At 56.7% G+C, this 20410-nt stretch overlaps 1 protein-coding gene across 5 annotated transcripts; it reads left to right on the plus strand.

Moving 5' to 3' along the window:
• Positions 1 to 1793: 1793 nt before the first annotated feature.
• On the plus strand, positions 1794 to 19325 carry MDFI (MyoD family inhibitor). Of its 5 annotated transcripts, none has more exons than XM_033217111.1 (5): positions 1794 to 1834; positions 3628 to 3714; positions 11342 to 11524; positions 14503 to 14727; positions 18381 to 19325. In XM_033217111.1, the coding sequence occupies exons 2-5, from the start codon at positions 3639 to 3641 to the stop codon at positions 18635 to 18637; spliced, it is 741 nt and encodes a 246-aa protein (XP_033073002.1). In that variant the 5' UTR covers positions 1794 to 1834; positions 3628 to 3638; the 3' UTR covers positions 18638 to 19325. The 5 variants fall into 5 exon arrangements, with proteins under 5 accessions (XP_033073002.1, XP_033073000.1, XP_033073004.1 ...); XM_033217109.1 differs by lacking the exon at positions 1794 to 1834 and adding an exon at positions 1862 to 2167; XM_033217113.1 differs by lacking the exon at positions 1794 to 1834 and adding an exon at positions 2845 to 2920.
• The last annotated feature ends 1085 nt before the right edge of the window (positions 19326 to 20410 follow it).

Raw genomic sequence — 20410 nt, forward strand, 5'->3', positions numbered from 1 at the left:
GGAAAATGTATTGTACTCTCTGTGGCAGACACATCTCTCGGGAATACACTAGCAGACAAGCCAGTCCCTGTTCTCAGGGGCCTTTCACTCTACCAACAGATGAGCAAATACAGAATAGGCCAAGTGGTGAAAAAATCTGGGTAGAGTAATAAAATTGTGTTGGGGGCAGAGAGTGAGAAGTCTGGGATGGCCTCTCTTAGAAGCTGACATACACAGAGGAAATGAGGAAAGGGCCCATGTGGGTATCTAGGAGATGCACATTCTGGGCAGAGGGAAGAGCAAGGGCAAAGGCCCTGAGGCGAGAAGGTGCTTGGCAAATTAACCGAAAAAAGGAAGTAGCATGGCTGGCAGGGAATAAGTAAGGGGAGATGAGGGCCAAGGCGGGTATGGCCCAGCTCATGGAGACTGAGGGATTTTGCGCTTTATTCTGAACTGATCAGCGGGTCCTGGGGAAGTTGGGCCTGGGCTTGGGTGCAGAGCCCACTTGGTGCTGTGCATATGTGCATGTGTGAGTGTTGGGTGGGGGAACACCTTTGATCTCCCCTCATTTACCCTGGCTTCCTGGACAGGTCCTTCAGAAAGAGACAGTAAGGTGAGGCATGTGAAACCTGGAGTGAATGAGGCACTTGGCTCAGGTGCAAAACTTAAGGGGGCATCAAAAAACTCAGTTATTAAGATAAAACAATATTTGCCTGTAATACATATACAAATCCAAATTAATGCCAAAAAGTCTATGATGAACAAAATGACAATGTTTTAGATAAAGACAGGATCTGACCCTGAACTTGCATGATTAATTACCTTAATCCTGGTCCTGTTTCCAATAAAACTTTATTTACAAAACAAGGCAGCTGGCCCAAAGAGCTATAGTTTGCCCATTTGGTATATTAAAATATTGCCTTAAAATATTCCTTATCAGGCTGGGCATGGTGGCTCATGCCTGTAATCTCAGCACTTTGAGAGGCCAAGGCAGGCAGATCACTTGAGGTCAGGAGTTCCAGACCAGCCTGGCCAAATGGTAAAACCCCATCTCTACTAAAACTAAAAAAATTAGCCAGGTGTGGTGGCAAGCACCTGTAGTCCCAGCTGCTTTAATCTGGGAGGTGGAGATTGTAATGAGCTGAGACCTCACTACTGCACTCCAACCTGGCCGACAGAGCAAAATCCTGCCTCCAAAAAAAAAAAAAAAAAAAAAAATTCCTTATCTTGGCATCCCCAAAATCTTGCACAACAGGTGAGTGTCTCACTTACCTCACCCCAGTCCTGGTCCTGGGCCCCAGTGCTCATCCCTCCTGAGGCTGAGAGGCAAAGGGATTTCCCCAAAGAAGTATAGTAGGTGGTGGGTCTGGAATCTGAGCTCCCATGCCAGGCCTCCGGCCTGGCCATCATACCCTATCATGCTCTGAACTGGAATGTTGATTTTAATGTGTTGATTTTAAAAACTTTTTATTCGAGTATAAGAGTCATACAAACAAGTGCCTGCATCATAAATGTTCAGCTTGCTGCATCCTTAGAAAATGAGCACACCTGTATAACCAGCATGTGGGATTAAATTTAAAGCATAATTTACATTTCCAACAAAATAGACATTAGTACTGGGCCAGATTCTGAGGGCTTTTGAGATCAAGCAGGCGACTTGGAACCGCAAGGCTCCAGGACTGAGCTGATGCAGAGTTTAAGGGCCCTGGATTGAGACTGAGAAAGCAGAGCGAGGGGTGTACCACTGAGGACTGGGGTTTGGGAGGGGGCCCTATACGCGGGAAGAAAAGGAGACAGGCGGTGAGGATTGCCTTTGGAGATGGGTGAGGCCCAGCGTGCGCGCCCAGGTAAGCAGGTAAGAATGCAGCAGCCGTCAGGCCCAGGCGCTGGCGCGTCGCGTCCGGGTGACTCAGCCCGTGCCTGGAAGGGGGAGTTGGCTCAGCTCTCCAAAGCTCCCGGACAGCAGCCGGATCCCGGCCGGCTCCCGGGGCACTAAGACAGGCCCCCGCAGCTAGCAGCCCGGCCTGGGGGGCGGAACACTCTCTTCCCGTCCCGCCCCACCTTCCTCCCGGCCGCAACCACCCCAGCCCATCGCTAGGACGTGGCCGCGGGTGCTGAAAGCGCTGCCGGCGCCGTAGGGGCCATCCCGGTCCTGGCCCCGACGGCGCCCCGAGGACCTGCGATAGCCGTAAGTAGCGACTATGGGGGCTGGGAGAGTCCCAGAAATGCGGAGCTGGGACGCCCGGCCTCCTACGTCCCAGCTCCCCACTTCTAGACCCGGCTGGACCCCGCACTAGAAAAGGTGGCCTGGTGCCGCCGCTGCCTTCCAGTGTGCTCACTGGCCCTCGTGGCTGGGAGCCCAGACGCGGCCCCTAGGCGGCCCTAGACAAGTGTGGCCGAGACGCTGTCACCCCAGGGCGCTGCCCCACCTGAGCATCATCCCACGGATCCGCCCAGCCCCACCTGGAGAGCCGCAGGCTCCAAGGTCTTCCCCATTCTCGGGGACCAGGTTCCGGGGTCGTGCTGAGGGTCCCTGAACCCTATCGGATTGCCTGGCAGCGGCTCCTTCCTACCACCAGGGCTCACCATCCATACGCGCCGCCCGGCTGGCCCCACCGGGAGAGGCTCCCTCCCTCCCCTTTCTCCCCGAACCCACATCTTAGAAGCCCTCGGATTCCAGTCTGGATCCCAAAGAAGGGCTGAATTCGGAGGACCTCTCTTTGCCCCCAAAGTCGGTTTTCTGACACACATTCCCACGCACAGCTGGTAGGGGCAGGAGGGTCGGGGATGCTCTGGGCTGCTGCGGCACAGGGGAGGCTGGTTGGTCACTAACCGGATTTCCCGGACAGACAACTCTGGCGGCGTGGGCGGGTGGCCTGGGAGCCCAGATCCTGGTCCCTGGCTTAGGACCCCGGGCGGAGACTGAGGGGGTGGGCAAAAGGTGACTGAGGAACTTGATCGCGCCCATCTTTGGGGCAAAGAGATTTGGAGGCCGCAATTATTCAGACAGTTGCACGAAGTGGTTGAGGTTTCTCTCTCCTGATTTTCCAGAAACTTTTACAGACTTTGGACAGGCAAAGGAAAACGTGCAGTCCGCGGGGTCCGGGCCTCAGAGGGCAGGGATTTGGGGAGACTGAGGCCCCGCTCCGAGAGCGCGGAGGAAGCCCGCCCAGCCTGCTTCCTGTGGGGGCTCGGGCCTCGGGCGCCCCGCGGACAGACGTGTCCGGCTCCGGGCTGGGCCAAGCCCTGCGCGGGGGAGGGGACCCGCAGAGGGGCGACTGGGAAGGCGAGGAGGGGGCGGGGAGAGGGTGGGCCAGGGAAGAGGGGAGGGGAGAGGCAGTAGGGGAGGAGCGAGGGGGGCTGGAGGGAGAGAAGGAAGAAGGAAGGGGCGAACGGCGTGAGCTGGCGCCGAAATGGGAGAAAGCAGCGAGTGAACGGGGAGGGGGCGCCAAGCGAGCACCCGGGAGCGAGCGGGACCTGGGCGGTGGCGCCTGGAGCAGGCGCGCATGGCGGGCCCCGCGAGGGGATCCGACTGGAAGAGAGCGTAGCGCGGCTCGCACAAGTGAGTGGACGTGGGAGGCGCGCATCTGCGGGGGAATCGCCCCCTGCCCGCCCCCGGCCCCGCCCGCTGAGCCCTGTTTTCTGCAGGTCCGGGGCCGATGTACCAGGTGAGCGGCCAGCGCTCCTCTGGCTGCGACGCGCCCCATGGAGCCCCCAGCGCAGCCCCGGGCCCAGGTAGGACCGGGAGTGGCGAGCGAAGCTGGACAGGGGAGGGTGGGCGGTTGAAGGGGCCAGTTATTAGTTCTCCCCTCCGTCCCCAGACGCGGGGAGACGACTCCGGGGAGCTTGGTGGGGGTAGGGACTAAAAGTCTGGGTTTGAGGACTTGCTCCAAGGAGAGTAGGGGGCTGGGCGAGGGAGGCAGGGCCCTGAACAGAGGCTGCGGCTGTGCCAAGTTGGCTCCAAATCCCCGCAACTCCCGACACCAGACACACACACACACACACACACACACACTCCGCGGTGTCTGTCTGTCCGTCTGGGATTTGTGTCTCAACCGTTTCTGCCCAATGTGTAAATATTTGTGGGGGCCTGGTGTGGGGGAGGGGGCGTTGTCTGAATCTTTCTCTACTTCCCTTCCCCCAGCTCAACCAGAGCCCAGTGCTTCCCGAAAACTTTTGTCTGCCGCGAGCGGCTGCAGGACCGGCCCCTCCCCTCTTTCTTGCCATCCCTTCTCCCTCGCCTTCCTTCCCTCTCGTGCCGGCCAGACCCGCTGCCCCTGCCCTGTGCACGCACACGCACCCCAACCCAGTGTCTACAGCCCGAGTGAAATGCCCCGTCCCACGCCTGGTGCGGTCTGTAACCTACCCGCGATTCCTGGGGGAGCCTCTCAAGAAAAGGACGGTTTGTGACTCCCTGAAGAGGTTTGGGATGGGGCATCCCCGGCCCTGGTTCTCAGTCCTTTCTCCTCACTGGCCAGGTGCCTAAGCCAAAGCTCCCAAATGGAAGTCCGGGTCAGGGAGAAGTCAGGAACCTCTGGGATGTGTTCAGGGCCAGGGGAACCGCGTGCAGGAGTGTGGACCCGGCTTCACAATTGGAATCTCCACTGTCTAAGTCGTTGCCTTCCTCCCCACCAGCCCCATTCCCCCTTTCCCATCTTTGACTCTGAATAATGAAGGTCTGCTCCTGAACCTCTGACACCAACTCCCTGCCTTGCCTTGTACAAGTTCCTTCCCTTCTCTGGCCTCAGCCTCCACATGCGTCCTCGTGGCCGTCCTGCCTGCCTGTTGGAGGAGGCCCCTCTCCGCTCCCCACCTATTTGGTATGGACGCCTAGTTGTGGAGGTGGGGGGTCCTCTAAACCAGAGTGAGGACAAGTGGAAGATGTCTGGCCAACAGCCAGCACATAGATGAGGCCAATGTGTCTGCAGCCCATCTTGGCCAAGCCTCAAATTCCCTGCAGTCTCTGTGGGGCCCCTGCAGTGGGGCCTTCTGAGGGATGAGGGCCTCCAAGAACTGGACTCCTTCAGCCCAGAGGGACAGCTGGGGGCAGGGCACTTGGAAGGGTCCTTCTCTGTGTCTGGGAACCCTCCCTGTCCCACTGGGCCTCCCTCCTGCCTCCTCCCTTCCTCAGCCTCCTGCTCTCCCGTCCTCTTACTCTTTCCAGCTTTCTCCCTCCCCTTATCCATTTTCTCTGCTCTCCCTCCACTACCTCCTTCCAAGATCCCCTTCCTTGTGGAAGCCATTCTCAACTCCAGCGCAAGAGGAGAGGGCTAACTGCACAGAACCGGGGCCAGGGTGGGCAACTGGGAGGGTTAAGCCCTGGGCTGTAACTTGAGGCCCCCCAGTGCCCCAGCAGACCCCCTCCCCAGCCTGGGCTGGGCCAGACAATGCGGCTTTCATAACTCAAGGCTTTGCTCTGCCACCGCCTTGGGAGAATGAGCCTGCTGCCCAGGAAGCCCAAACCGCAGGAGACCCAGCCAAAACCCCACAGACGCCTGAATGTGAGACCAGAATCCCCCACGCTTTACTCCCTGAGTGCTGACAGAACAGCAAGGCCACAGCACTGCCACAGGGGCCCTGCTGGCAGGACAGCCAAGGAGCAAGTCAGTCCCCTCCCTCAGCCGCCCCAGGTGCAGACAGGGCACAAGGGGACTCAGGGCAGATCTGGTAGGGGCAGGTAGCCAAGCCCCCACACCCTTGGCTCTCCTAGTGGCCTCCTCCCCACCCACCCCTGAGAGCCCCGGGAGCCTGGCTCCCTAGCCCACAGGCACATTTTTGCCCAGCACTGGGGCGCCACATTCCTGTTCATGGTTCTAAATTGAATTTCCTGGGGATTTGGAGCCTTCAGACCTAAAATAAAACCAACTTGTCCCAGCCTAACTGGCCAGCTCAGGCCCTCTTTAGTTCTCAGCTTGGTGGCCTGGGACTGTGACCATCGGATTCACATTCACCATGTGTGTATCAAAGGAGTCCACCCTCTCTGGCTTTCTCGGGGGTCAGGTCCAGATGCCACCGCTAGTCTTCAGCCCTTTCTTTCTCCTTCCCCTGACAGGGGCATTCCAAACTCCAGAAAGTACTCCCCAATAGGCATTTACCAAGTGCCCCCTGGGGATGCAAAGATGAGTATGGACACCACTCCAAGGGAGTGAGTTGGGAGGGCTGTAGTCTGCTTGGGAAGCCAGGACTTCACTAACAAATTATAATTAACAAGAGGAGACACTGGAACTAAGTTCTCAGCAACTGGGTCAGAGAAAGCTGTCTAGAGGAAGAGGTGAAGTTTGAGCAGGATGAGTTGGGTTTGGAGAGCGGGAGGGATAGGACTTTCTGGTCAACAGGAACAATATAAGCATGGGTGGACTGGTCAGAAGATCCGGCAATGGCCCACACCATGGAGAGGCCAGTCTGCCTGGAACACGGGATCCTGGTACCTTGACAGATTGAAGGTCCAGACTGAGGCCTTGAATGCCAAGCCAAGGAAAGACTGAAGTACGGGGTTCCAGCCACCACTCTCTGACCATATGAGGTTCTGGCCTTCCCTCTCCAGAGATGATCAGAGTTCCAAGAGGGAAGCCCAGATCCACGGTCCACAAAGACAGTGACAAAGACAGTGACGAGAGCTAACCTGAAGGCACCAGGCAATGGAGCTCTGGAACAGGCCTCTCTCCACACCAACCAGGGATGTTTTGGCTGGCACTCCCATGGGCACTGTCCAGGCTTGAACCCATCCCACCTGAAAGAGGTTCCCCCCTACTCCCTGTTGGTCCAGGACCACCCCTCAACTTGGTGGATGGCAGGCGGAGAGAGCCCACAGAGTCCTCGCTGAGCGTGTGAGTCTCAGCCTTTCCTCTTGGGCTCATGCATTTAAACATGACTCTCCCACTCCCTTCTGGGGCCGGCTGTCTTTCCAGAGCTCCAGGCATTTACCAGAATCTTATCCCGTGTCAGGAATGGGAGCGTGTTGAAGCAAAGCGCCTGTTGCCTTTCCCTATCTCCCCTTTGTAGATAGCCACCCTTGAGAGGAGGGGTACAGGGCTGTGGGCTTCCGCTCGGAGATGCCATCAGCATGTGTGGCACCCAGTGCAGATTAGAAAAAGGTGCCCCCTTGGTCAGATGGAACAGGTGTGCAGTTGGGTGAGCAGATGGCACCTACTAGGAGGGCAAGGACTTCAGCCCCATCCACTCACTCCCTTGGCAGGCACCTTCTACAGAACATGAATTGCACATCCACACAGGGGGCCTCCTTCGCCTTTGCCGGCCACCCCCTTGCCTCCTGCCCACCCCACACTTCCACCCTCCAGAAGTTTCTCCCCTGCGTGTGGCTGAACAGTTGTGTCTCTTGGCTACAGAATGGAAAACTGGGCTCTTTTCCCCTCTGCTCCATCTGTTCCAAACAGGAGCTGCTTCTCAGTCCACACCTAGGGGTCTGGGCCACCCAGGCAGTGTCTCCTCTGCAGACCAGGTCTTCCTGCAGCTGCTGCTTCCTTTTCCTTCTGCTTCCCTGTCTCTGGATACTTGGCACAGCTCCCTCTTCTGCCCTCAGTGCTGGTTTGCTGGGTCCCCGCTGCAGCCCCTCCTGGCTCCAGAGTTTCTCTGTCCCTCGGTGTGTCTCCAGGTCAGGATTATTGGACTTGGTTTTCTTTCCTTCCTCATTTTTCCTCCATGGTCTGATGCCTGGTAGGCTTCCTGCAGAATGGGCCTCCTGAGGCCTCGGTCTGCACTCTATAATTTCCTGTTCCCACCAGATCCAAGGTCACCAGCCCTATAGGTGACTGTCAGGAGAGGCTGCCCAGAGAACGGAGATGCTTTGGGTAAGGCGGGTGGAGATGTGAACTCCAGGCTCCTCAAACCCTCTTCCTCACCTTCCTCCCTCTCTAACACTGTGGGGAGGAGGGGGAGCAGGGCAGGGAGCAGAAGTCCAGGCTCTCTCTACCATAGGAGTCACAGTGTCACCTCTGTGAGCCCTAGTGACCTCAGCAGGAAGCCTGGGAAGTGACCAGAAGGCCTGTCATGCCCCAGCTATCATTCTAGGCTTCCCGGCCTCAACACCACCCCGGATCATGTGGCTTCCTTGCTCACACTGTAGTGGCTCACTCCGGGGTCTTGATTCCTGCTGCTCTTCTCAAAACTCTCCCTCTGTGCTGCTGATTGGTCAAGATTCAGTGTGAGTATTGCCTGCCCCAGGAAGCCTGCTAGCCACACTCACCCATCTGGGCTAGGTGCCCGTCTTCTGTGCTTCCAGCATTCTTCCAGATGCCCCACTGTAACTCTTGCACCTCTGTGTATATAAGAGCCACCAGCCCACCCCTCCCCTGACCGAGAACTCCGAGGCAGTGAGCTGGTCTTTCTCACTCGGGTATACCGAGTGCTTGTCCTATTGCTGGGTGTTTCACAGGTGCTTAATAAATGTTAAACCACACAGCACAGGAAGGAAGCAAGGAAGGAAGGGAGGGAGGGAGGGAGGGAGGGAGGGAGGAGGAAGGAAGGAAGGAAGGAAGGAAGGAAGGAAGGAAGGAAGGGGAATGGGGAGGGAGGGAGGGAGGGAGGTCAGAAGCCGAACTACTTATTAAAAAAAAAAGAAAGAGAAAGGAGGGAGGAAGGAAAGAAGAGAGGAAGGGAAGGAGGGACTGAGGGAAGAGTAGTAGGGCTGTGAGTGAAAGGCTCGCAAACAACCCCCAGTGAGCATTTTCTTTCCTCCTTTAAACCCTGTGGCATGAGCATTAGAACCACGCTTTCCTTTTTTTTTTCTTTTCTTTTTTTGAGACAGAGTCTTGCTCTGTCGCCCAGGCTGGAGTGCAGTGGCGTCATCTCGGCTCACTGCAACCTCTGCCTCCCAGGCTTGCACTGCAAGCTCCACCTCCCGGGTTCACTTCATTCTCTTGCCTCAGCCTCCTGAGTAGCTGGAACTACAGGTGCTCGCCACTGCGCCCAGCTAAGTTTTTTGTATTTTTAGTAGAGACGAGGTTTCACCGTGTTAGCCAGGATGGTCTTGATCTCCTGACCTCGTGATCCGCCCACCTCGGCCTCCAAAAGTGCTGGGATTACAGGCATGAGCCACCGCACCGGCATTGGACCACCCTTTCCACACAAAGTAACCCAACTCTGATAACTTGCCAGGCTGGTAACTGGTCAATGCAGGGCTTGGATCTTCCACTCCTCACTCAGGTCTTTCTGTCTCATTACACCCTGTGGGAGAGTCAGGTTCCCCAGTTCAGGGCCCAGGGCCATGGCAAGATGCCTCTGGGGACCAGGGTCCAGAGCTAGGCAGGCCCCTGGTTTCCTGGAAATTAGGACTCTGAGCCTCCCTTTTCATGGCAACTTGGTCTTAGCCCTCAAGAGCCATATCTGAGCTGGTGTAGACCAGGCTCAGGGCTAGGAGAGGCACCATCTAGCACCAGCATCTCCGCTTGCCTGCTCCCCCTCGTCCAAATCCTCTGATCACCCAAAACCCATTTGATTTCTCAATGATTAACCCAGCTATGTGGGGAGCTCTCAACAGGCCCAAAGAGCAGATGGAGCTGGAAGGAACCCACCCCTGCCTCCCTGGAGCCATGGGCCCCGGGAAAGGTTCCCAGCCAATAACTCTCCTGCCCTGCACGAATCCCGGGAGCGCCAGCCCTCCCTCCCCATTGTCCCAGCTCCTGTCTCCAGGCAAGGCCTGTGGTTTTTCCCTGGGCAGGTGAGAGCATGCCTGCTGGGCCTGCTGCTCTCTGTGCTTCCCACGTGGGGCCTCTGGGGCATCCATTACCCTGGCTGTGGGGGACCAGACCCCTTGCAACAAGGATTCCCAAGGGGTTTCTGAGGGTCATGGCCACAGAGGGCTGTGCTCTGGGCCCAGGGAGGCAGCTGGGCCACAGGATCTTCCTCTCAACATGCTTCCAACTCCCATCCCTGAGGCCTGCATGCCCAAGCCTCCACTGATCCCTCTAATTACCTCCCTCCTCTCTTCTTTCATCTCTCATCTCCCTCTCTTTGCCTCTCCGTCCCCCCCACCCCCCGCCCCACTCTCTCCCTGTCTGTGTCAGCCCCTCACTGTTCTCTGTGATTGATTCCATTTCAATTCCCAAGACTACCCTGTGTTTCTGTGTCTCTGTCTCTGCATGTGTCTCTTTCTGGGTCTCTCTGTGGGGTGTGTACTCTCTGGGTTTCCCTGCTGTTTCTCATCATCTCCCCATCTCCCCGTGTCTTCCTCTGTGTCACCCTGCCTCTCCCCATGTTCCCCCTGTGTCACCCTGCCTCTCCCTGTGCTTTTTTGGCCTCTGCATCTCTGAGTCTCTTGTTTCTGTGTCTCCTTGCTCCTTCTCCCAACATGATATGTGGGGAGGGGGCAGGTGGAAGGCCACCCTCTTGAGACCTCTGTCCTTCCAACGAACTGCATAGGCTGAGGTCCGATGAGAGGCCCAGGCTGGACTCTACACCCTTTCATTGCCACAGCCTGGGCCTGCCCCTGACCCCTGGCTGAGTGTGTGGAAGCTCGGATCCCTTTCTTCCTCTCTCCCTCACCTCCCATCCCCCATCCCTTTTTTCCCCTGAGCCTAGGGGCCCTAGTCCTGCAGGCTGGGGAGCTGTGGGTTTGAAGGTTGCTCCATTTCTGCCTCCTGCCACCCCTGCACAGAGCCACTATAATTACATGTGGCTGCGGTTCACCTCTTCCCCAGTGCTCTGGCCGGCTCCTTGTCCCCCTCCTGACTGTAGCCCCTCCCTGCTCCTCACCCCCAGGTTCCTCTGACTCCTCTGCCATCATCCTCTCTGACCCACTTTCTCCCCTGTCTCCCTCCATGCTCTGTATCACACATTGCTACCTTCTCCGTCACCTCTGCCCCTGCTCCATCTCTATCTTTCTCTCCATTACTGACTTTCACGCTATTGCTGCGTCTCGCTCCCGTCCCAGGCTGCCTGTCATTGGGTCACTATGGATCTCTCTTCCATGCCCAATCTCTTGCAGTCCGATGCTCTATCTCCCTTTACCTCTACCTCTCACTGTCCCTTTATTCTCCCTGTCACTCTCAATGCCTGTCCCTATCTCTCCATCGCTGACCATCCGTCTGTTCTCCCCTGTGTTGTGGTTCTGCCTCTTCTCCCTACTTCTCTTTATACTCTGCCATCTCTGCCCCTCCCGACACCACATGCACACGTGCACACACTCAAATGCATGCACACCCTTGCTCACTCCCAGATTGTGGTTTGGGAGCTTTCTATTTTGGAGCCTGGTGCTGTTGTCAGATAGAGTAAGGGCTGGGTAACTGGTGCAAACAGACAAAGAATGAGGGTTCAGTGGGCATGCTGGGCTGTGGGGCGGGGCCTACGGCTGGGCAAACAGGAAGGCCCCAGGAAAATGAACCTCAGTCATCTGCTTTTTTCCTAGCCCAGACCCTATCCCTCCTTCCTGGGCTGGAGGTAGTAACAGGATCCACTCACCCTGCGGAGGCAGCGCCACAGGAGGGCTCCCTGGAGGAGGCGGCAACCCCCATGCCCCAAGGCAATGACCCTGGCATCCCCCAGGCCCTGGACAGCACTGACCTCGATGTCCCCACAGAAGCTGTGACATGTGAGTCCTAGGGGGCCAGGACGCTGGATGGCAACATGTAGGGGTTGCACTAGGGAACTCAACCCAAATTGGTTGGCAAAAGTGGGTGCACCCACTTGGCCAGAACCTTGAGGGTTGTAGCATGGGCAGCAGAAAGGGGAAGGGCACTGTCCCTGTGCTTTCTGTCAAGGGGAAGATCTCCATTGCAAAGTGACTCGGAAGCAGGGAGTATGGGCAGGCTCCAGGCAAAATGGCTCAGGACGGAGAGCATGCGGCTACCTGGAGAGAGGCACCCCCGGCCTCAGGAAGAGATCCATCCGCGGGGCTGAAGTCAGGCGGGGAGCCAGAGCCTGATGCAGCTCCATCCTTCTAGGAATCAAGGGTAAAAGGAAGAAGCCCCCAGTTGCTCTGGGGCAAAAGGAACAAAATTCAGCTCCATTCCCAGGCCTGGCTCAAGTTCTCCGAGGAGGTTCTGGGAGGGAGAGAATTTTCCACCTTCACCCTCAAGAACAGGAGAAGCAACAGCTGGGATCATTTTATCATTAACAAAAATTTGCCCACATCCATAGACACATTTTTACTTTCCAACTTTCTTTCCCTGAGTGGGCTCGCTTGCTCTCCTAATCAGCCTCTAGTGAGGCAGCAGGATGGCTGCTGCCAAGTCCATTTTACAGATGAGGAAACAGGCACAGAGAGCTGCCCACCCTGGTCCCAAGCTGGGAAACTCAGGTCTCCTGGCCCAGCACTCTTTGCAGTGCCTGCCTGCATGCCCAGCTGGCATGGCTGAGCTGGGAGCCTCCTCCAGCCAGGGCATCTGGGGCTAAACTGGACTCCCTGGAAGTCAGGGTTACTAATCCTGCTAGTGCTAATCTCCTCCAGCACACCCACCAGCAGAATTGAGAGAAAGAGGTCAGCGCCATGGCCTGGAGGGGCCTGGTGGGAATGGGACAGACATTCCTGTGTCTGTGAGCCCTGAGTGTTTGTTTGCTCTGTGACTCAGCCCCCACGGCCATGGCCACAGGCAAGCTCTGTGTCTGTCCACATCTCCCAGATCCCTCGGCTCACCGCACACTCCCGCCCTCTGGTCACTGTGCCCATGTTTAGGCAGAAGGGCAAGGGGCACCGAAGCTGGCCAAGGGCTCAGCCCAGTCACCCAGTGTGGTGCCAAGAGGTAGGGGCCAGATGATTCAGGCCTGGCCACTTCCCATAGCCTTAACCCTGTTTACCCAGATGCAGGCACCAGCCACACCTCTTGCTGGAGGCTCCCAGCATGGAGCCTCTCCAGAACCCTGGCTTCCACCCTCCCCCTGACCCCCCCACATTGTCCTCAGCTCCTTTCTCCCAATCTTCATGTCCTCCCTGCTCCACTTCCCAGCTATAGGACCTTTGGCAAGTTTTCTCCTCTCTGGGCCTCTGTTTTCTCATCTGTGAAATGGGGCCAGTAGTAGATCTATTGTGATGCCTAAAAAAGCGACTCCACCTGAAGCTTCTAGCACTGTGCCTGGTACATAGTACCTGCCTGAAACATGCACGCCACCAGTTATGAGGGTAGTGATTGTGGTGATAGCAGCAGCTTATTCCTCAGTCGCTTGTCTCCCAGCCTCTGCCCCTTTGCAGGCCTCTGCCCTCTGAGCCCCAGGTCCTAATCTCTAAGCTCATCCCATCTCTGACACTTGCTAGCTGTGTGACCTTGGGCAACTTACTGTACCTCTACCTGTCCGGGACTCAGTTTCCTCATCAGTAAAAGGCTAGCGATACTGAGGGGATCCGTGAGCAGCAAGTACTTAGAAGGGCTGGCGTGCAGGAAGCACGCAGCATGCAATGTCGTGACTGCTGCCATCACTGGAAGACCCGGCCTCTTCAGCCAAGGGAGGCACCGAGGCCACCTTCCCCTCTGCTTGGGCTCCAGGGCCCCCAAGACATCTCCCTCCTACACAATTCACACACACACAGACCAGGCCTGAGGGACTGAAGTGCCCTAACTTTACAGAAGGTCCTTGGGGCCACAGGGTCCTGCCCAGGAATCAGGACCCCTGCACAGCTGAGGGGCCCCAGAGCTCTCAGTGACCCCTCCTCAGTCCCTCCTCACTCCCCGCACCATGCACACCTCCCCTCATCTCTTGAAAACAGAACTGAGCCAGCTGGTTCTCACCCAGAACTGAACATCCCTGAGCGAGGAGCAGGAAGGAACTCGGGGTTTGGGGGGTCTCCAGGGTCACCTTGCCTGCACCCCATTGATAAAGCTGAAGTTTGGTCCCTCAGCCTGCAGTGGGGACCCAGGGATCCTGGCTTCAGGGGTCTCCTCACTGCCCTTCCTCTTGCCTTCTTCCCTCCCTCCTCTCCCAGACCTCAAGGGCCCCTCCCCAAACTCTCTGCCAGCTGACCATAGAGGCAGGATGGCATTGGGGGTGTGGAGGGCAGAGGCTTGAGTGGAGGCACCAGGAGGAAGAAGCAGGAGGTAGAGGGGCTGCAGTGAGGAGCCCCTGGATTCCAGAGCCAGGCGTTCATCTCCAAACAGATGTTTCCAATAAAGCACCCAGTGCGCCAAGGGCATAACAGCTGGGGGCTTGGCAGAGGCCGAGGTGAAGATTAACTGCTTCACTGCTGTGCTCCCGACCCCAGCCAAACCACCCCTCTTCCCCAGCACTGCCACTGCCACCACTCTGCCAAAACTCCAGGATGGCAAGAGCAGGAGAATGGACTTCGTGTGAGGAACAAAGGAGAGGTCCAGTGCTCTGAGCCTCTGCCCTTATACGTCTGTTATTTCTGGACTGAGCACTGAACTGAGAGTCAGGAGCTAGGCCCAGCTCAATTTCATGGCATGGCTCTGGACTAGTCATTTCGTCTCTCTGGGCCTCAGTTTCCCCATCTGCAGGATACAGGTCTGGCTGGGTGCTTTGGGGTGTATGTAAGAATGAAGCAGGCAGGATTCAAGCATAGCTCTGGGGGCTGAATGACCCCTACCCTTTTCCCATCACCCTTTCTCTTCATCTCTCCAGGCCAGCCTCAGGGGAACCCCTTGGGCTGTACCCCACTACTGCCGAATGGCTCTGGCCACCCCTCAGAGGTGGGCGGCACCAGACGGGCAGGGAATGGTGCCCTGGGTGGCCCCAAGGCCCACCGGAAGTTGCAGACACATGCATCTCTCGCCAGCCAGGGCAGCAAGAAGAGTAAGAGCAGCACCAAATCCACCGCCTCCCAGATCCCCCTCCAGGCCCAGGAAGGTAAGCACCCCATCCCATCTCTCCCTGGGAGAGGCCTCCAAAGCCGGGTTCCTCGAAGCAGGACGCACGGGCCCACAGGAGCACCTTCACCAGGCTGCTGCTTAGAAGTGCAGGATCTCAGCCTCTTTCCATGCCTACTGGATTGGAATCTCTGGTGGAGCTTAACAAGCCCTATAATTAAGCCTGTAATCCCAGGACTTTGGGAGGCCAAGGCGGGTGGATCACCTGAGGTCAGGAGTTTGAGACCAGCCCTGCCAACATGGTGAAACCCTTTCTCTACTAAAAATACAAAAAAAATAGCTGGACATGGAAGGTGACGCATGATCAAATCTTAGAACCTTGCAAAGTACACCTGTTGGGTAAAGGTGTACCTGCCTTCTCAAAGCCGCCTTCCCACCACCCCCAAACCCCTCCCCATCCCTGCTTTCCCAGAGTTGCTGTGACAAGGAACGGAGCCACCTGGGTTGATCCATCTCAAGCCACTCTTTCTGGAAACAGCAATTTTCTGTTTAGGGAGGAAAAAAGAACGTGTAGCAGAATAAAACGGTGCCAGGGCAGGGCTGCAAGGTGCAGTGGGAGGTCAGAGGATTCAGACACCCAGCCAGCTGATGCGCCTGCAACACAAAGATCCTCTGCAGGGCCACGGGGGCAGCCAGTCCCCTCCTCACCAGCCATCAACTGAACATGGCTAACAGCTGCCTGAGCTCAGTGATGGCCTGACCTTTACCTCAGAATGTTCCTGTGATTCCTGTTCGTGTGAAGGGACCCTGGCCTGGGCATCTGCAAAACATATTTGTATGTAACATGTTCAGAAACCTTCCCACTCCACAGATTTTGCCCAATAGTCTTTTTTTTTTTTTTTTTTTTTTTTTTGAGACGGAGCCTGGCTCTGTCATCCAGGCTGGAGTGCCGTGTGCAATGGCGTGATCTCAGCTCATTGCAACCTCCTCCTCTCGGGTTCAAGCGATTCTTCTATCTCAGCCTTCTGAGTAGCTGAGACTACAGGTGCGTCCCACCACACCCGGCTGATTTTTGTATTTTAGTAGAGACAGGGTTTCACCATACTGGCCAGCTTGCTATCGAACTCCTGACCTCAGGTGATCCACCCGCCTCGGCCTCCCAAAGTGCTGGGATTACCGGTGTGAGCCACAGAGTCCGGTCCCAACAGTCTTATTTATGAAGGAGCCATTTATTCATTTAAAATGTCCTGGCCGGGCATGGTGGCTCACGCCTGTAATCCCAGCACTTTGGGAGGCCGAGGCAGGTGGATCACGTGAGGTCAGGAGTTTGAGACCAGCCTTGCCAACATGGTGAAACCCCTTCTCTACTAAAAATACAAAAAAAAAAAAAAAAAAAAAAAGCCGGGCATGGTGGTGGGCGCCTGTAATCCCAGCTACTCGAGAGGCAGAGGTTGCAGTGAGCCAAGATCGCACCATTGCACTCCAGCCTAGGCAACAAGAGCAAAACTTCGTCTCAAAGAAAAAATCAAATGAAATGTCCTAGGCACCTGCTACGTGCTGGATACCCAGTTCATAACCTCATAAAGCTCTCATAGAGACGTAGATAGATAATTGCCATACGATGTGTTAAGTGCAGTGATAAACTCACAGAGGATTATGCAAACACAGGAGGACTGCTCACACCAGCCCAGAAATCTGGGGAGGGAATCCTGGGAAGGCTTGGAGGCGATGTCTGAGCATGCCTTAAAAGACCAGAAGGAGGCTCCAGCCAGGAGAGCACAGAGCTGAGAAACGGCCGGTGTGGCTGGAGGGTGAACTGCCAAAGGTGAAACTCCTGGCAGGCAGGAGTCCTGGGAGATCCTTACCAACCAGTGAACCTAGACTATCTGGAAAGCAGTAGGGAGCCACTAAAGGGTTTACACAAGGTGGTGACCTCATTAGATTTACATTTGAAGATAACCACCCTATCCAGTTTGGAGAGAGATCAGAAGACCCTAGTCCCTCCACACAGGCATGCAGGAGAACAGGATTAGACCCTCCACAGCATAGTGAGCCTCCCAGAGGGCCCCCTGGCCAGGAGAGCTGCACGCTGTGCCCCATGGCCTGGCCCCAGCACACGGAGGGCTGCAGGACATGGGTTCTAGAGCCAGCAGCCTGGATTCAAGCCCTAACTCCACCACCTCCCAGCTGGTGCCCAGCGCAGCTTCATGCATTTCTATTCGCTGAGCACCTCTATGTGCCAGGTGCTGTTCTAGGGACTTGTAATCTTTCCGTGAACAAAATGGACAAAGATGCCTGCCCTGCTGGAGCTTACATATCCGGTAGGAGGAGATGACAGTGAATATGAGGAAACGGTGTAGTACAGTGGGAGGCGACGTCCTCTGGGGGATGAAGAAGACAGTCAGGTAGGGCTGGGCAGGGAGTGTGAGGCAGAGCCAGCCGGTTGCAGTATTGAAGCGGGTGGTGGAAGGCCTCGATGAGAGGTGGCATTTGGGCAAAGAAGGAGATGAGGGAGTCAGCCGACCATGTGCCTATGGCAAGGTTGTTCCGGGCAGAGGAATCAGTGCCTGCATGGCCAAGGAGCAGCCAGGAGGCTGGCATGGCCAGAGCAGACTGATCCGGAGGAGAAGAGTGGGAGAAGAGAACTAAGAGGGCACAGGGATCAGACCACAGGGGGCCTCAGAGACCACTTCAAAGACTTCAGCTTTTATCACAAGTGACATGTGAACCATGGGAGGGGTCTGAGCAGAGGAGGGCCAGGATCCAACAGATATTTCTAAAGGATCCCTCTGGCTGGCTGTGGTGTGGAGCAGAGATGCCGGGTGGCGGTGGTCAAAACCAGGGAGTGGGGACACCAGTGTGCAGGCTGTTGAAGATGTCCAGGTGAGAGATGAACCAGGTGGTAGGATTTTGGGTGTAGACTTAACTTCTATCTCTCTCTCTCTCTCTTTTTTTTTTTTTTTTTGAGACAGAGTCTAGCTCTTGTTGCCCAGGCTAGAGTGCAATGGTGTGATCTCGGCTCACTGCAGCCTCCACCTCCTGGGTTCAAGCGATTCTCCTGCCTCAGCCTCCCAAGTAGCTGGGATTATAGGCGCATGCCACCACGCCCAGCTAATTTTTTGTATTTTTAATAGATATGGGATTTTGCCATGTTGGCCAGGCTGTTCTCGAACTCCTAACCTCAGGTGATCCGCCCACCTCGGCCTCCCAAAGTGCTGGGATTACAGGTGTGAGCCACTGGGCCCAGCCGACTTCTCTTAACCTCAGTCTCTTCATCTGTAGAGTGGGGCTAGTAATAGCCCCTGCCTCATAAAGTCATTGGAGGCCTAAATGAATCTAATTCATGCACAGCACTCAGAACAGTGCCTAGAACATGAATCACTCCATATATTGGTTAAATAAATAGAGGGTGGCTAAGAGCAAGAATGATCCAGACTGCCTGGGCTGGACCCCTGCTCTGATGTGCTTAACTGTCTGTGCCTCGGGGTCATCACCTAGAAAATGGAGCTGTGGGGACAGATACGTGAGCTTCATGCATGCCGAGTGCTTGGCATGGGCGGGGACACAGTGAGCACTCAGCGTCCCTGCCGCTGCTGCTGCCGCTGCTGCTGGGCCCCCACACCCCTGGCTATTTCACATACGCCCACCCCTCCCCTCTCTCACCCCTCCCCGTCTCCACCGCCCACCCTGCAGACTGCTGTGTCCACTGCATCCTGTCCTGCCTGTTCTGCGAGTTCCTGACGCTGTGCAACATCGTCCTGGACTGCGCCACCTGCGGCTCCTGCAGCTCAGAGGACTCGTGCCTCTGCTGCTGCTGCTGTGGCTCCGGTGAGTGTGCTGACTGCGACCTGCCCTGCGACCTGGACTGTGGCATCCTGGATGCCTGCTGCGAGTCCGCGGACTGCCTGGAGATCTGCATGGAGTGCTGTGGGCTCTGCTTCTCCTCGTGAGCCTCTGTTGGGGGCTGGGCCAGCCAGGCACCCCTGCAGATTCCAGCAGGGTCCCTCTGGGGCCAGGCCCGGGACTGTCACACAGGGCTTGAGAAGCCCCCTCTCCCTGGTCCTCTCCCACTCATCCATGTCCTCTCAGAACCCCAGCCTTGAAAATGGTGGGGGGGACACTTGGAGAGGCCACCTCCTCAGCCGTGGGTGGTGGGCCCATGGTAGAGAAGCCTGAGACTCTTTACTGGGTTACCAGGGACATACATTACCAAGGACCTGACAGGACAACCTAGGGGCAGGGCTGCAGTGGGGGCCGCAGGGGGCAACCAGGGCTGCGGAACACTGTGAAAGTTACTTTGGGGAGGGCGGGCCAGTGGGGCCGTGGCTCTCTACCTCTCCCTGCTCCTGGTGCCCGCCTCTCTCCTCCACCGCCTCTCTCCTCCACCCTGGGGCTTAGAGGACAGCAAAATGTGAAAAGAGACGCCCCACCCACCTTAGGCCAGCCCTCTCCAGTCTCCTTTCCCGGGCTTTTGTGGGGGCCTAACCCACGCAGTGACCCCAGAGGGCAGGGCTAGGCGAGAGCCTGGGGTGGGCCAGGAGGGGAACAGTATGGAAAAAGACTGGAAGGGGAAAGGGAGGGAAGGGAGGGAGGGTCTGTTCTATTTGTTGCTGTAAATAAAGATATTTGTCCATCTCAGATTTCCTTGGGACTCATGACTAATTGCCATGGACCCTGACTCTCAAAAGCAAAGGCCCCCTAAAGAGCACCCACATGGGCAAGGCTGCCCTGCCTTCTGGGGGCCCTGCCTCTTCTGCTTTTCTTACCCCAGAAACTGCCCTGTGCTTCATGTTCCCCTCCCTTCTTCATGTTTCCTACTAAGGGAAGAAGGTTAAGGGGGTACCGCCTCCCACCGTTATTTCCCTCTTCCCACCAAAGGGAGGGGAAGCCCAGAGAGGGAAGAGTTAACCTTGGCATGGAATTAATTAACAGCAGATGTGTTTGGGTTTTGATTAATTAATCTCCTGCTGACTCCAGCTTCTCCAGCTCTTCCCCATGAAGTCGCTCCAAGGTGTAGGTGATGCTCCAAGGTGTAGGTGATGCTCCAAGGTGTAGGTGATGCTCCAAGGTGTAGGTGATGCTCCAAGGTGTAGGTGACGCCCATATCAGTGCCAGAGGGATGCCTGGGAGGGGCTACTCTAGGCCTGGGGCAGCCCAAGCTTGCCCTTGGGCTTCACTGGAGGCCCAGTGGGGGTCACACCCATCCTCAGGCATCCCCCTATTGCCAGGGCTCTGAGAAAGAAGGAAGCCTTATCAGGACTGCAGGGGCCCCTACGGCCATCTGTGGGGCGGCCTTGGTGTGCAGAGGGAGGGGCCTGAGAAGTGATGGCAGCTGTGAGGACCTCAGGGCCACACTGGGGGCAGCTGGACCCCGATGTAGGGGGCCGGCTGGATCAGCACCCCCCACACACATCCTGGACCTGGAGGAGGCCAGGAGAGGTCCAAGGGGCATGAGAGGCTCTGAGACAGTTAGGGCAACTTGGAGAACACTCAGCTGATGAAGGCCTTGAGACGGGGGCCCCAGGGGTATTGGTGGGCACTGCTTCCAGGAATGAAGGCTTGGAGTGGCTCCAAAGGATTCTGGAAGGAAGGAGGGGAGACTGGGGAAAAGGGCCAGATGAAATCCAAACTCTCTTAAGGAATGTCACTCTCTTAAGGAAGGAGCAGCCTATGGCCTTGGCAGTGGGTTTCATTGCAGCAGGAGGAGGAGGTTCTAAGAGGCA

Source organism: Trachypithecus francoisi, unplaced genomic scaffold (genome assembly GCF_009764315.1).
Source record: "Trachypithecus francoisi isolate TF-2019V2 unplaced genomic scaffold, Tfra_2.0 Lachesis_group10, whole genome shotgun sequence".
In the NCBI taxonomy this organism is placed as follows: Eukaryota; Metazoa; Chordata; class Mammalia; order Primates; family Cercopithecidae; genus Trachypithecus; species Trachypithecus francoisi.